This window comes from Capricornis sumatraensis, chromosome 3 (assembly GCF_032405125.1).
Source record: "Capricornis sumatraensis isolate serow.1 chromosome 3, serow.2, whole genome shotgun sequence".
Taxonomy (NCBI): Eukaryota; Metazoa; Chordata; class Mammalia; order Artiodactyla; family Bovidae; genus Capricornis; species Capricornis sumatraensis.
In genome coordinates this window covers 136,178,486-136,195,917 of record NC_091071.1, presented here as the reverse complement: position 1 = coordinate 136,195,917, position 17,432 = coordinate 136,178,486, and the positions used below count along the sequence as shown (strand labels likewise).

Genomic DNA, 17,432 nt, shown 5'->3' with positions numbered 1-17,432 from the left:
ATAATGATTTTTTTTTAACTAGCCAGTAAGCATTTGGAAGTATGATGGGAGCTTGTGTGAGACTGAGCCTAGTGAGAATAGATTTATTTTTTAACTTTTTATTTTGAGATAATGTCAAACTTAGAAAAATTTGAAAAAATAGTATAAAGAACTCATGAAACTCTTACTCATGTTCAGTAATTTAACATTTTGCCACATTTACTGTTATTTTATATATATATATATATATATATTTTTTTTTTTCCCCCTGAACCAGTTGAGAGTTGGTTGCATTTTCATGCCCTTTTAGCTGTTAATACTTAAAGTACTCATTTCCTAAGAATGAGGATATTGGCAATATAGATTCGGTAGGCCTTGCATTGATGTGGTGACTGACATAGTGTTATAGAATATGTTGAATGAGAAAATGTAGAGAGAGGAAAGCAAAATCAGTCTTAGTCTGGCCAAGCCTGTGGCATGAAAGCCAAGAAGAAATAGCTATTCATACATTCCATAAGTGCTGGGGTACCTGGGCTGTAAGGGATAAAACTGTGAACATAATACACAATGTCTTTATGAGATTATAATTTATTGTATGGCGAGAGGGATGTCAGAACAGACAACCAAAGCAGTTTTAGTACAGTAAGGCAAGTACTATGAGAGGAAAGACAGAAACGTTGGTTAAAAGGTCATTGATGACTTTAAGAAGAATGAATTACAGGATGCATTGCAACTCAAAGGATGAAGACTTTGGAGGAGAAAGGTGGATGCTAGATTGCAGGGAATTATAAGTGCAAGAGGTACACTGCAGCTGAATTCAGGAAACTTGGCAGTAAAAAGTAGAAAATAATAATTTAACAAGAGGAGGGTACCCAAAAGAATATTTTTCTGTCCTTCCCACCCCCAATAAGCTGGACCAGTTGAGTGTCAGAGACTGGGATATTAGAGGGGGAATGAGTGGGATCTAGGACATGGTGTAGCTTTGGAGGGGAGAAGCAGGTATTAACTCATGGAACTGGAGAGGATGAGAATATGGACATAGCTGTAGGATACCTTTTAGAGATGAAGATTGTCATGATAGATCGGTGTGGTTTCCTTAGTAATGGAGGGAAGTGAGGGCATATGAAGAGGTGAAAGAGTGAAACCAGGAACTTGAAGAACTTGGAAACTGCTTAGAACAAGCTTAGAGGGAATGATAGAGAGGAGAGAAGAGAGCGAGTACTGCCAAACAGCAGTTAAGACCCATTTGAAGTTCAGAAGTATGAATTGGTACTGGACAAGGTATTTCTGGGTAGTTCTGCCATAGAGCTCTACTGTCCAGAAGAAGAGTGAGGTTACCTTTAAATTGTAAAGGGTTAGGATCATCAGGTTCTTACCTTTTCTATTTTTGCACAGTACAATGAGGTGCATGCAACTTTTCATTACTATTTTGTTTCAACAGTTCATTTCAGAGATCTTTTCTCTTCCTGCATGGTAATGAGAACTGCCCTTTTCCACCTCCTTTACCTATCATTTTCTTCCTTCCTGCATTTTCACAGCATGCTATTTCTCTGAGATGTCCCAGCAAGCAGGCCAAGCGTCATATTGACTTCACAGAAGAACAGGCTGAACTGACACCTGTAAGTTCTGTAATCATGTCCATTGGGACTACTGAAGTATCAGTGAAGAGGAATGCATTCTTTAGAACTCCTGATGATTAAACCTTCTCATATATCTCAATTTTTTGAATAAAAATTAAACCAGGCTTAAAAAATACATGAGCAGAAACATGAACAACCATATGATACAGTACCATTGAATATTAATACTCATGGTAAGATTGTGTTAGTGATAGCGTATCTGGTATAGAGAAATTTTGTATTGGAACCTGAACCGCATACTTTCTGTTTTGTTCTTAAGCTAAGGGCTTCTGTAAATTTCTCAAGATATTACTAAATTTAACTGTTCTTTAGAATGGGGACATCAAGGGTATGACTTCTGCACCAGTACTTAACTGAAACCTAATTTCTTTAAAAATGTTTCCTTTGGTCATTGATTAACGAACCTGGATGTTTAGAGCTGTGCAGTTCCATGCGGTGACCACTAGCCAGATGAAGCTATTGAACGCTCCAAATGTTAATCCAAATGGAGATGCACTATAAAGATAAAAATACATGCTGGACTTCAAAGACTTAGTACAAAAAAATAAATAAAAGATGCTAACATTAGTTTATTTCACCATTTTCTTTTTACTTTTTAAAAAAATGTGGTTACTAGAAAATTTTATATTTGTAGCTCGTATTGTTTTTCCATTAGACAGTGCTGTTTCAGGGTCATCTATGAAGCATTGGAAAAAAAATAAATTCCCACCCCTCCCCCCAGTTGAATAAGATTCCCTCTGACCTCTCCTCTCCCCTCTTCCTCCCTCTCTTCCTGTCCTTTAAAAATACTGGTAGTAACCCAGTGAATTGATTTCACAAGTCACTACTGGGTTATATCCTGCTTAGTGAAAAACTTTCCCCAACCTTACCTCTGGCCTGTCCCCTAAGCTCCAAAGTACCAGCCACACTTACTAATCATATCTGCATTGTCATCTCTTCCACTCAGGCAGCAGTGCCCAGTCCTTTCAGCCCCAGTACTCATATCTTCTAACAAATAATTTATAACATTATCTTTACTATCCCAAATGAAATTCATAAATAATATAACTTACCTACACCCCCCCATTATAGTGATTTTAATGCCCTATCACCTAGCATGAGGGAGAAATAGCCAAAAGTAATTTATGATATTTTAATGTGTATATTTTCATTTTTAAGTGGTTAGCCATTTAAAAACTGTATTAAAAGACACGATGAAAAAATAGTCAAATCCTACACCTACTTACAATTAAGAACCTTGGATTTAAGAAAAGGGAGATCAGAAGTCATTTTTACAGGAAAAAGAAAGAAATATAAGTGGACCCAGAATTAAAACATACTATGACACATAATAACAGACAAAACACACACCTGTATATAGTAACTAGTAAAAGTGAAATAACCTTAAATGAAGTAGGAATAATGTGCTGATACAATTTATATATTACCAAAGAAAAGAAAATGAAGAAGTGCAAAATTCTTGCAAATTTAATGACTCTTATTTGTGACTATAGTGACAAAATTATTCTCTGCCTTGTAGCATGGGGTTAGGTAGTAATAAAATGATTTTTACATTTGACTTTTTACATTATAGATTCTCATTGTGCTGTATTTTAAATAACTCTGAAAGACAAGCAATTGAAATATTTTAACACAATCTGTTAATGAAGCTCAGTGAAATTTCAGCCTTTCATTTCTTTTCATTATTAGTATTTAGTTCTTAATTCTGTTAAAAGCAGTTTCAAAACTCTTATCATTTACTTGCATGTGACAGAGTGCACACTGATGCTACCAGTTTTGGTACTGGCAAATTTTTTTTTATACTTCAAGCAGATTTTCCATTGGTGAAATGATTTCCCAGTGTAATGAGTAATTCTTGGTAAAGGTTGAACAGAATTAAGTGCAGGCTTCCCTCAATTTCTAGTAAGTAAATAGCATTCCTAGAATAGTCATTGAATATCAGAATTACACAGAAATACTTTGTGCTTATATGTAAAATGGAGTTATTGAGTTTGAAACTCAGATTGTTATAAACAGAAATTCCCAGCTGTATGATTTTCCATATAAGGACATTACAAATTCATGTGTGACATGGGACTTTGGTTGTTAATTCTGTGGCATTGTTCCATGCTTGCAGGGCATCTAGTGTTTATGGCTTCCCTCCTCGTAAATACCGGTAATGCCCCTTCCTCCTCACTGTGACAGCCCAGAGTATTCCCAGCTCCCCCTGAAATGCCTCCCAGAGGGAAGCACCACCAGCACTGAGTGCCACTGGCACCTCCCTTTGCTCTGTCTGTGCCCTCCACTACGCTTGGAGCTGCCTCCTGCTCATCCTGCAGGACTTGAGACCTGAGGCCTTTCCAGAAGTACTTTGCAAGACCTCTGATTTGGTTTAGACACTGTCTCTGCCTCTTACTACCACTTACACACTTCAGTGTAGTTGTCAGTTTCCTCCCTGTTAGATTCTAAGCTCTGTGAGACCAGGTAATGCCTGTCTTGGGTACCTTTGCATCTCCTGTGTCTGGCATGGTTCCAGGCTCAACATTGAATAAATAATTGAGTAAATGAAAAAAGGAGAGAATAAAAGACAGAAAGAAAATGGGCTAATAAAGAAAATGGGCTATTTTTAATGAATTAAATTTAATGAATTAAAAATAGGCTGCTGACTTTGCGTTCATGGTGAATGAAAGAAAAGATAAGAAGGCCCTACATGCAGCTATGTGCATTTTTGTTACCAGCAACATGTACCAAGACAGAGACTAATTTAATGATGTGCCCAAAGCACTGTGTCTTTCCCTTCTCTCAGTCCTCCAACTGAACACCGCTCTCCTCATCCCTCTCGCATCCTTCTCCAGTAACCAGATCTCCCTCCACCCCCACCTCCATTCTGAGGAATTCTACAGCCATGTGTGACTGGCACCAGTAGGGAAAGATAGATAAAGGAAGACATTTATTGACCGAAGGCATTTGCTGCTTCTGGTTTCTATATTTTTTGTTTTTTCAGCTATAATCCCTGTAGTTAGAGGGAACATGGAGCCCTAACCTCCCTTTCTGCTAGCAGTTAAGTAGTACATGGCTGTCCCAAACATGTGATTCATGATCTTGTTCAGCTATGTTTGTGGTCTCATTTTTTAGATGTGTCTTGCTTGGGGGTCACCAATCATGATTCTCTCCTTTTTTTTTAAAGTTCAGTATTTAAACCTTATTTTTGAGGAATATCATTTTTGCACAATATTATTATGCACAATAAATATTATTTTATTTAAACCTTCAGTATTTTAAAATCAGTAACTTCTACTTCAGGGTCTGTAAACAAATACAGTTAGATAAAATCTGATCAGATAGATTTTGGGATTTTTTTTTTAGTAATTTGAAGTCTTGAGGTGATTTGAGTTTGAAGATGGAATAAATTTTGTAAGACATTTTTTAAAGTTTAAACTTGAATTTAATGTCTAGAGTTTTATTTATTTTGGGCTTCCCTGATGGCTCAGCCAGTAAAGTGTCTACCTACAATATAGAAGACCTGGGTTCGATCCCTGGGTGGGGAAGATCACCTGGAGAAGGAAATGGCAACCCACTTCAGTACGCTTGCCTAGGAAATTCCATGGACAGAGGAGCCTGACAGGCTACAGTCCATGGGCTTGCAAAGAATCAGACACGACTGAGCAACTTATACCCACACAGAACTGTATTTACCAAAGAATGATTGGTTTTGATGGCCTCAAGCAAATTTTTTTTTTAATTTGAAAAATAATTATCTGAATAAATATATTCTACTCATTTTGGGCATCTTTGAGAAAGTAATTTTTGTGAGTAAGATAAATAAGACTAGTCTTTCAATAAATTATTTTCTATGTTTTACATAATGATGTAATAATATGTTTTTGTCCCTATATGAGAATAACAAAAAATGAATAGGAAAAGGGCAATGAAAGTTACAGTTGGTCTTTTTAGTTGTCCTTCTCAATATTCTTCCTGGTCTTAGCTAATTGCTAACCTCAAATTAAATTCAGTTTGCAGAAACTTTGCTTATCTACTGTTTTTCTAATAGACAAGTCAACTAATATTTACCTTCAGGAGATTATACCATCTAGGTAATTGAAAGCTTAGAGATGATTTTCTTTGTGCTTGTTTGACCTTGTTAGTGCTGATATTGATGAATATATTCAATTTTTGTTTTAAACCTTGGGGTTTTTGGTTTGGTTTGGTTCTGGCTGTTTTTTTTACCACCTAGGTGTGGGTGAAAGGGCAGGTATGCTTGAAAGGCTCATCTTGAACTAAAAAAAAAACTGCAGGCAATGACATACAATATAGCAAACCAACTATACTATAGGTACAAGTAAAAGTTAAGTTAATGTTATTTTTTGTAATAGTATTTTAATTTTGAAGTAGTGTATTGTATTATCTGTGACAGTGAGCTTTATGAGAGTAGGTGCTGCTTTAGTATTTATTTTTCTCTCCAAAAATTTCTCAAGAATAACTTGATAATAATTTGATATATACTTAGATTTATAAAGTATAATATTGTGAAATATTTTATATAATTCCACAAGCTGTGCCATGCATTGTTTTAAATGATGGTTAATAAACACATAACATTAAAAAATATGTAGAATTATTTAGGGATAAGCAAGTCTGAATTACACATATATCAAAAAAGCTGCAATTTATTCTATATGAGTTCAATAAATATGATTGCAATACTGAAACAATTTTAAAGGAGAAAAGGACACTTAGGGACTGTTATTCACAAATCATTTTTATGAAAATATATAAATTAATTTAACCAATTTAAGATGCAACACTTCATAATATTTTGTTTATGTCATTCGTTTAGAAGTCCTTTACTTGGGCAGTGCAGTACTATTAGTATGTAATAAGTGAATTCATAAAATTTTACTGAAAACATTATACCATTAGGCAAAATATTTATGAACATTTTTCCTCTTGGTGTAGCTATCACTGATCGGAAGTCATTGCAGAAGTTTTGAAACTGAGGTGGTTTTTTTTTTCCTCCTCTCTCAGGCTACACTATTTAAAGCTGTATAGGTCTTGTATAGGCTTTAACAAGAGGAAGAAATATGGTTAGCCATTGGGCTTTGACACCTGCTTCTTTGTGCTGCATGAACAGCACTCGCAAGCACAGCCCTGGGAGACAAGCTGCTCCATGATCTTTGCAGGGTGTGATCCCTTTTCCCAGAGTGAGGGACCATCAGGAGCGGGCTAGAGCGTGACTCTTGGCATGGGCGGGTCTCTCCCTTCCCTTCTTCTTCTTCTTTTTTTTTTTTTCTGGTTTTAAATTTAGATGCATTTCACTGAGTTTAGGTGAAATATGAAATTAATGGTAGAGAATCATTCATGCTTTGTCTACTTTATATTTTAAACTCATGAAACCTCCACTGACTTCTGTTGCCTTTTTTTGTTTTGTTTTTCTCTCTTTTCCTGCACAAGCACTCCTATCTGGACAGGGAAACCTCCCTTCTTCTGAGAAACATTGCAGGAAAACCTTCTCATTTGCTGACCAAGGTGATACTTCTTCCACCTGCATGTAAATATTTATTGCTTTGTAGGTAGAATGTAATTTCTGTTTTTGATTGTGCTCTCAGATTACTCAGGTTGTGTTTTCTTGTTTCTGCACCCTTGTTCTCAGTAGAGGTATTTTTTCCTTTTATTGAAGGTAATTATTTATTGACCTTAATGACTATCAGAAAATATAGAGAGTAGAAAATATTTGCAGTAGTTTTTCACTAGTTTTTAACTTTTATAAATACCTGACAATCTTCCTAAGTATGTTGCACTTTTCTAGTTTTTAACATTGTATTTCATTTTAAAGTCTAAAAATCATTGCTTGATTTTAGCTTTTACTACTAATGGTCATGCATGCTGTGAGTTTCTTTAGCAGACTTTGTTTTCTAATTTTTGTTTATATTATCAATGCCTCATTTAATTATTTATTTATATAAACATAATCTTTACATTAGTTTAATCAAATTGGAAGAGCAGGCTGCAATTTAAATTTCTCAGTTCTCTGTCCTCAGAATGGTTTGAATTAGTCTAGCTGGATTTTCATTGGGCTGGTATTTTACAATTTAAAATCATTTAACCATTATCATCATCAACTCAGGAAGCACAGGATAGGGGGCGTTGAATAGCTTTCTGCCTCTTTACAAATCATGTTTTTATTTTGTTACTTAAATGTTAAATTCAAGCATGTCTGAGTTATAGATAGTTTCTGAAGAATATAAAAATTATGCCTAATTTCACTAAATTTTTATTATTGTATCCGAAAATTTCTTTAAAAAAATATTTCTGTGTAAACTTGAGAAAGAAGATGGTAAAGCTAAAATTAAAATCTCCCTGAGTGTCCACTTAAAGAGACGACCCAAGAATCAGCAATAAGAACTTTCTTTTGTTTGAGTTTCTCTCCTGGAAGGAGATCTAGGAATAGGGTAGAAGCACCTTAAAGGTGAGGTAAGTTTAGAAACCTAAGCACATGATAGCCGTGTACTTTATAACCATAGCAAAGTCCACTCTCTCCGTGGAATTCACTCTCAGAGCCTCATTTAGGATCTCTCTAGATCAGACTTCTCTCCCTGAGAGGCTGCTGTCACACATTTCCTGGAGGATGCCTAGCACCTCCGATTCTTTGAGTCTTCAGCTTCCTTACCCACACTGTCCCTGAGGCCTCGTAGTTTATATCTGTTGTCTTTTTTTTTGACGGCTCTATTTCTGTTCAGGATGTTTCCACTCTCCTAGTTGCCCAGGTTCAAGCCATCTCATGCTTTCATTCTCACTTACTGTCTCAAAGCTCTAATAAGCCTGTCAGAATCGTCAGGATTGACTGAATTAATCCATCCATTTTATTCCCATTGCCACTACCCTAAAACAGCCTCATATTTTTTAGTAGAGCCACTCTTGTCTATTTTTGCCTGTCACACCTCCAGTACATTTTGTACACTGCTCTCAGATGAAGTGTAGCATTTTACCATTTCCATTGTCTGGTTTTCAACATATATTTGTTGAGTCTTGTACTATGTTAGGTGCTGGGATATAATACTGTATAAAGTGGACATTTTCCCTGCCCTCAGTCTTTAGGAATATAGATAAAAAGAACATTTACATGCAGCATGTAGACAAATTCTAATCATGTTAAGTACTATGAAGGAAACAAGTGAGTAATAGGGAGTACAAGGGGGAAGATTAGAGCTACATTTCCTTTAGATGGTAAGGTCATCAAAGGCCCTTCTAAGGGGGTGACATTTAATTTAAAGCTTGAAGGATGAAAAGCAGCCAGCTTGAGAGTGAAGGGAAATGTTCCAAGTGGAGAGGTCCATGAGAAAAGAGCCTGTCAGGTTTGAGGAGCTGAAGAAAGACTGTGTTGCTGGAGCCACAGTAGTTGAATGAAGTATCTTGAGTTGTGTTGGAGAGGTAGAGAGGAATCATTAATTCAGGGCATGCTGGGGAGTGTGTATTTCTTTTTCCCCTAAATGCTGTGAGAAACTATTGAAGAGAGTAACTTCATCCATTCAACAAATGGAAAATGGTTGTTTGCAAGTTTGGGATAAATGCAGCCACTTCTCATCTCCTTCTGCCTGAGAGCTGTTGCCACCCACTGTACCCACAGTAGAGCCATCTGTGCTCCAATCCAAGTATTGGGGTGGTGGCATCCCTGCTATATGTAGCCAGCATCTGACTCTAGCTGCCACTATATCCTGCCCTACTTATATACAGTTACCCATTTGTCATTTGAAAATAACTCGGTAGCACAGAACCTGAACATTTAGGGTGGAGTGGGGAATGGAGTCAAGAATGAGGTGTCAGAAGTGCCTAGATAACCAGAGCCACAGGGGCCTCTCTTTGTCAGTGCCCTCTGCACCATAGCACATGGCTGTTTGAAGCTAAGTTGAGTTTATACTTCTTTGATACCACTTGTGTGGCTGTCTGATTCCCCAAAAAGCATGGTGTCCCAGTTACTGACTCACCTCTGATCTGCACTTTTCCAAACTAGGACTTTATAACACTTGGTAGTTGAACACAGTAAAATGAACACAGGAACACTGCTTAGGGCCTGGAATGCAAAAGGAATGCTTATTGCTTGTTTGTTTCCATCATCAATCCAATTGTCATTGTACTGCTGCTAATGAAATAACTACCCCGTATATATACAGTTCTGAGGGGCTTCCCTGGGGGCTCAGTGGTAAAGAATCTGCCTGTAATGCAGGAGACGTGGGTTCTATCCGTGCTTTGGAAAGATCCCCTGAAGGAGACACACTCCAGTATCCTTACCTGGAAAATCCCAAGGACAGACGAGCCTGGCAGACTACAGTCCGTGGGGCTGCAAAAGTGTCAGACATGACTGAACAACATACAATTCTGAGTGGGGAGCCTCTGCGAAAACAATGCCAACCTGTTTCTTCTAGGAGCGGCATTACTGCCAGCGCAGAATGTTTTATAAATGGGAGCAGTAGGCAAAGGACCCATTGCTGACCTGATGCCCATAAGTCTCTGGGTGCCATCCAGAAGACGGACCTTCTGATACAGTAACACATCTTTGTCCCTCTTTATTCCCTTAGCCTGCTTTATTTATTTATTTCTCATAGAACTTACCACTGACTGACTTATCCCATGGCTCTCTCTTTCTTGTCTCATGTTAAATGTAAACTCCATGAGATTAGGAACTCTATATTCTCTGCATTCAAGCCCAGACCTGCATAGTCTGGACAAACATCTCTCATATAAAAGAATGGTCCTCTAGTGACTATCAAGGTTTCAAGGACTGCTGTACTTGTTAACCACCATTTCTTCAGAGAAGTTGTAAAACTGCTGGTATATTACTGAAAGTGTTTTATCTTTGATAAGCAGTTTTTATTTACTATTATCCCCCCAAAGTTTATGCTAAAATCTTCACAGACAGACGGGATGTGACATAATGGGAAGAACAGGTAGTTGTTCACTTCATAACAGCCTGTATGATCTTTGAAAGATAATTCTTTCTGGGCCTAAATCAGTACAGTGGACATAATAATAATGTTAGTCCTGCATTATTGATAATTAAATGAGGCACATGCCTTATAGTACATGGCAAGTAGGTAGGTGTTTGATTAATATTAGTTCTTTTCTTAGTTGAGAATATATTTCATGATTTCTTCAGGGGGAAGTAAACTAAGTGGTTACTATGATTATTTTGGTTCTAAGCAGTTTGATAGAACATTTCATGGGCAGTAAATTGTTCATCACCCCAAGTTTTCTTTGAATCATTTTAAATTACATAACTGTATTACTGTTGTAATCTATGAAATAAACTTGATCTCAAAAAAAAAAGCTCACTTATTTTCGGCCCCTTAATTTCAATCCCATTTGTTCTGAGCCCAAAATCATTTCATAGTTGAAGGAATTCAAAGCCAGTTCTTTGCAACTTTAACTTTCTATAAGTATTCTAATTTTTACTCTAAGAAAATGCTGTAATGTTTTGTAACCACAGCATTGGCTTTCATTTAATCATAAGATCTTCACTGAGTTTTTGTCCTTTATGTAAATTTGAGAAGGCTTGGCATTTGATGGTTATTGATAGCCACACAGGAGTTTTTCAGGTGGAAAATAGGTTGTCTCTTGCCCTTTTAGGGAAGGGGTAAGAGAGAAAGTTAAGTTGTTATATGTGTGAGATATCTTTTACTTTCGTTTAGGATGGTTGTGAGACAGTGTGAACAAAGGGATAGTCCAAAGATAAGGGGCAGAAAACTTAAGACCTCATTTTGCCAACTTTAACAAACAGAATATGAGATGAACAAAGCTTTGTTCTTTGTATTAAACTTGGCCTGCAGACACTGAACACAGCTTTGTATTGCCTAAAGAAACTATTAGATGTCTTCTAAGTATATAATCTATAAATAACACATCAGCAAAGATTTATTGATCTTTGCTGCATCACACGACACTCTGATCTTAAAACAGTTTCTTCCTTTTTTTGGTTGTTACAGTTAAAAGTTATGATTCTAGATTAAATATAGTAGATAAAAACCATACTTTCGGAGTGAGTGAGTGAGTGAAGTCGCTCAGTCATGTCCGACTCTTTGCAACCCCATGGACTGTAGCCTACCAGGCTCCTCTGTCCATGGGATTTTCCAGGCAATAGTACTGGAGTGAATTGCCACTTCTTTCTCCAGGGGATCTTCCCAACCCAGGGACTGAACCCGGGTCTCCCGCATTGTAGACAGACGCTTTACCATCTGAGCCACCAGGGAAGTCCCCAGACTTTCTGAGGAAGAACTTATTGTCCATGGGAAGTATAAAGTACTATGAATCTTGCAATTTGATAAAATATTTTTATTTCATTTTGCTTCGGTGACATTCAAATTCTAAAAGAGGCTTCTTGCAGAGATTAATTATCCTTGCTAATGAACTGGAGAAGAGTAAACTGAAATTTGCCTACACTGGAGTTAAGCTTGTGCTTGCATGCTCAGTTGTGTCCCTGTGTGCTCAGCTGCGTCCGACTCTGTGACTCGATGGACTGTAGCCCGTCAGGCCCCTCTGTTCTTGTGATTTCCCAGGCAAGATTACTGGAGTGGGTTGCCATTTCCTACTCCAGGATATCTTCCTGACCCCAGTGACTGAACCCATGGCTCCCGAATCTCCTGCATAGGCAGGCAGATTCCCAGCTCTTAAATTTGAGGCAGCTGTAACACGGACCAATTTATATAGTTATTAAGAGTAGTATTTTGAGCAACTGAAAGAATAGCTGAATTTGGATGTTAAAATAGCCCCACCTGGCTGTTCTACATAAAAATGGTTTCTTAGTGATGGCTAGCTGAGAAGGCAATGGCATCCCACTCCAGTACTCTGGCCTGGAAAATCCCATGGATGGAGGAGCCTGGTAGGCTGCAGTCCATGGGGTCACTAAGAGTTGGACACGTCTGAGTGACTTCACTTTCACTTTTCACTTTCATGCATTGGAGAAGGAAATGGCAACCCACTCCAGTGTTCTTGCCTGGAAAATCCCAGGGACGGGGGAGCCTGGTGGGCTGCCGTCTATGGGGTTGCACAGAGTCGGACACAACTGAAGCGACTTAGCAGCAGCAGCAGCAGCAGTGATGGCTAGGGAATCTAATTGGTTTAATGTACGTTAATTGGTTGTTTCTCTTGTTTCTGTAATCTTTTCTTCCTATGTGTCAACTTTTTAGCCTTTGGAGCAGAAACTGATCTGGGAGTTGAAACTAATCTTATAATTGAATGACTTTGTATGTCAGTGCTTCAAAAGATAGCATTGATTGTATTCTATTGTATTTGGTAAATAATAGTATACTAAAATGGAAGTATGAAAATGCTGCTTTGGTATTTATAACCAGTATCAGAATGTTATATTAAAATTTTTATATTCCCTTTTTGAAAAGACTTTTTTAAGAGCAGTTTCAGGTTCACAATAAAATTAAGACGGTATAGCGATTTCCCATATACTACTTGCCCTCACACATGCATAGCATCCCCATTATCAACATCCCTCACCAGAGTGGTACATTTACTGCAATTGATGAGCAAGTATAGGTGACATTATTATCACCCAGAGTCCATGATTTACATTAGGGTTCACTCTTGGTGTGTATTCTGTGGGTTTGGACAAATGTATAATGACATAGAGCTATCATTATAGTATCATACAGAGTAGTGTCACTCCCACAGAAATACTCTGTATTCCACTTATTCACGTCCCTCCCACCTCCCACCCCCAACCTCTGACAACGATTATTCTTTTTACTGCCTCCATAGTTTTACTTTTTCAGGATCTTGTATAGTTGGAATCACATAGTATGTAGCTTTTTCAGATTGGCTTCTCTCAGTTAGTAATACACATTAAAGTTTCCACCATGTGTTTTATGGCTTGATAATTCTTTTTTTTTTTGCTTTCGTGAGTTAGTTGCTCAGTTGTGTCTGACTCTTTGCGACCCTGTGGACTGTAGCCAGCCGGGCTCCTCAGTCCATGGAATTCTCCAGGCAATAATAACTGGAATGGGTTGCCATTCCCTTCTTCAGGGGTTCTTGCCTACCCAGGGATTGAACCCGGGTCTCCTGCATTCTTTCTCTTTTTTTTTTTTAGCATTGAATAATAATATTCCATGGTCTAGATGTTGCATAGTTTATCCATTTGCCCACTGAAGGATATCTTGGTTGCTACCAAGTTTTGGCAGTATAAGGAAAGCTGCTATAAGCATCAGTGTGTAGGTTTTTGGGTGGAGGTAAACTTTTCAGCTCATTTGGTAGGTACTAAGGAACTTGATTACTGGATGGTGTTGTAAGAGCATGTTTAGTTTTGTAAGAAACTACCATAGTATCTTCTAAAGTGGCTGTACAATTTTGCATTCCTCAGGGAAAAGTGAAAGTTCCTGTTGTTCCACAACCTGACCAGCGTTTGGTGTTTCCAGTATTTTTGCAGTCTAAGATGATACATGCGTAGTGGTATATCGTTGTTTTAATTTGCAGTTCTCTCATGGTATATATGAGCAGCTTTTCACAGGCTATTTGCCATCTGTGTAATCTTTGGTTAAAAAAGATTTCATCAAATCTTGTTTTGGTGAAAACCTTCTGTTCAGGTTTTTTTCCCAGTTTTTGAACTGAGTTGTTCATTATTTTATTGAATTTTAAGAGTTCTTTTATGTTTTGGATGTTAGTTCTTTTATCAGATATGTCTGATAAATATTTTACTAATATTTTCTCTTAGTCTATGGCTTGTCATTCTCTTGATATTCTTTTTCTTAAAAATATATTTTTTTTACTTTGAAGACATCTTTTTTCTTTTTTTTTTTTAATTTTACAGGCTAGTTTTAATGTAAAAGAATTTGGCCTTGTAGAAGTTCATGTTTATATTCCAGCTACACAAAGCATTGATTCTATCCGTTCTTCCTCATCAGACTTTGAGATTTAAATTTGCTTTTCAGAAATATGAAGTGAAAGTTGAAATTATGCTTTGGAAAATTTCTTTGTAGCAGATATTCATACCAATATAAGGATGTGGCAAATGACCCATGAAGAAACATACAATCATTATTCCCTTGAGAAAACACTCATAAAACTTCTGCTTTACTCTTTTCCAAAATATGGTCAAATAACTGATTTCATAAAAACCACTGGGAAATGCTCATACTTAAAATTCCTTTATAGAGTAGTGCTCTACTCATCAGAAACACACATAGAATTTGGTAATTTAATAAAGATTTTGTTTCTCCAAGACACAGAATTCTAGAAACTGAGAATTTTAATGACAATATTCTAGTTTTCTCATTTTATAACCTTCTTTAAAAAGAAGAAATATATATCTTAAAATATACAGTCAACATATTTTATAATTCTATAGTTTATTTGCATAAAGAGGGGAAATAGGATGATTTACTCTTTAATCGAAGGAGTATATATACCTAAGAATCTAAGAATCCAGTCTTACTCCTCTTTGTCGTTAAAATGCACTTCTTTGTTCTCCGTCTAATTGGGTTTGCAGATAGTATTTCCTGACCTTGGTTATTATGTTAATTCACTGACTGCTTTTATTGAAATGGATCAGATTTCTGGCAAACAAGCCCACTGTCTTCCCTAACTGTTTTCTTCTCTGTTCTGCAGAGTAGTAAATACTAAGCTTGAAATGAGGGAGACATTGGCCTTGAAATGAGTATGAAATGAGAAGAGAAGCAGATCAAAAATAAGAAAGCCAACAGAATTTAAGAGAACAGGGAATAATCTGTTAAATGAATTAACTTGTTTTTTTGCCCTGAAAACTTCAGTTTTTTAATGAAGAATAACACATGGGTTGTGATTATTAGTCACAATCTAGAGCAGATAAATTAGTCTAGTTGATAAATTAGTCTAGTCTCATGTTAAGTAAAGGAATATATAATATGGTATTTTATATTTTCTTAGATATTTTAGATATTTTCTAGAGCAACCAAGAGCTTAGAATTAAAAAGTAATTATTATAAGCAAAGGTTTACTTTCATGAGTTTCTTTCAACTGGAGATTAATGCTGCAATGTACTATGGCCTCTTGCTGGAAAGTACAAGTAAGTACAAGGTATTACAGTACTGTATGTTATTCTAGGAGAAAATAGGCAAATGTTTTATTTTATTTAAGTATAGTTTTATTTAATTGCTATTCATTTAAATTTATGAAGCAGAAATTACTATAAGTTAAATATTTGGAAAATTACATTTAGTATTTTAAATAGTGTGAATTAAAAACCAAATTGAATTTAGTGACATGAGAAATTGATTATATTGTGTGATTGTTCCAAAGCAGAGTAAAACTTAGAATTAAATGCACCCTCCTTTGTTCATATTTATGTATTAATGAGAATATACCTATGTTTTTATTATGATTGTTTTTATATGGTTGCAGAGAGATGAATTGATGCTGGGTTTTTTTTTTTCTTCTGTTTTTATGATGATGATACATTTTCAGTACAACAGGACAAAATGTTGATATGCAAAAGATTGCCCACAGTTTCGAGGGGGGTATAAATTCAGGGTCACTGGCAGGCCCACAGATAGCTTCGTTTTCCCTATCTTGAAACCTGAAATTTGTCTGTTTCAGATTGACAGTCAGGAATAAAACTGTTGGATTAAATTAAAATTAAGTTAATTTACCACAGCCCTAGAATATGAAAATGTAGTCTTAATATAAGAAATCTTCAAGTGTGGATCTTAAAAAAATTTTTTTAATAATATGTCTACTCTCTTTGTGAACCTGGTTATTTCTAAAATGTGCTCCATATTAAGTGTGTGAAGTTATATTCTTACTGAAATTCAGTGTTAACAGTGTTCTTAAGGATAAAAAGACTTCTCAAAAAATTCTCATTATTTTAGCATTAGTTTATCTGAAGTGCTTTGTGTCCACAGGAAGAACAGGCAGCAAAATTGAAAGCTGAGAAGATCAGAGTTGCCCTAGAGAAAATTAAAGAGGCACAAGTGAAAAAGGTGATATTTGGGCTTTTTCTTGGTTTGGGATTTTTATTCATTTTATGGATTTATAAAGAATTGCCTTGTTTATATAATATAACTGTAAGATGCAGCAAGCTATAGCAGGGTATTTCTTTTTAAATACATTTCCATATATATTTGTTGGTGAATAAAATACATTATTAAAGAAATAACTTTTCTGGTTCTAAATTCTAAAAGAGTAAAACAAAATAGCTTTATTATAATCTTATATGTTATTTTAATTTTTAAAAAAAACATTAAATTTGTTTAGTTATTGAATACTTAATTTTAGAATATTCTTGCATAATATAGTCATTATTTGTGTTTTAACTTATATTTAGCTAAGGACATCGTTCAGAAAACTTCAATATTGGAAGTTTTTAGAATGCCTGTTTTTCGGTTTGTATTTAATTTTCCTTTTTCCTCTTAACAGCTGGTGATTAGAGTCCACATGTCTGATGATAGTTCTAAAACAATGATGGTGGATGAGAGGCAGACAGTGAGACAAGTGCTGGATAACCTGATGGACAAATCCCACTGCGGTTATAGTTTAGACTGGTCTCTGGTGGAAACCATCTCTGAGTTACAGATGGGTTAGTAATATCATTGCTATAATTATTTTTAAAATTTCTGTGTAATTTCAGCTGTTTTCATGTTGATAAAAGCAACTAGAGACATTTTAATATTTTTTCCTATAGTATAACCCTGGCTTTTTTACATTTATCTTTCCCCCATTCTTCCCCCATATATTTTGAGATTTCTTTGAGTACAGTATCATTTCCAGTTCATTTTAGATTTTCTTATGACCAAACAAAGTTGTTCTTTTTTTAAGATAACAAAATATTTTTTCCCTTCAGATATTGTTAAGAACTGCATATAT

At 36.0% G+C, this 17,432-nt stretch overlaps 1 protein-coding gene across 1 annotated transcript in view; it reads left to right on the top strand.

Moving 5' to 3' along the window:
• Positions 1-17,432, top strand: part of RAPH1 (Ras association (RalGDS/AF-6) and pleckstrin homology domains 1) — a 94,767-nt gene that overhangs the window by 56,281 nt on the left and 21,054 nt on the right. The window contains exons 5-8 of the mRNA XM_068968975.1: positions 1,518-1,598; positions 7,050-7,124; positions 16,472-16,549; positions 16,986-17,145. Of these exons, the coding sequence (XP_068825076.1) occupies positions 1,518-1,598; positions 7,050-7,124; positions 16,472-16,549; positions 16,986-17,145 (394 nt within the window). The remainder of the gene's footprint in view (positions 1-1,517; positions 1,599-7,049; positions 7,125-16,471; positions 16,550-16,985; positions 17,146-17,432) is intronic.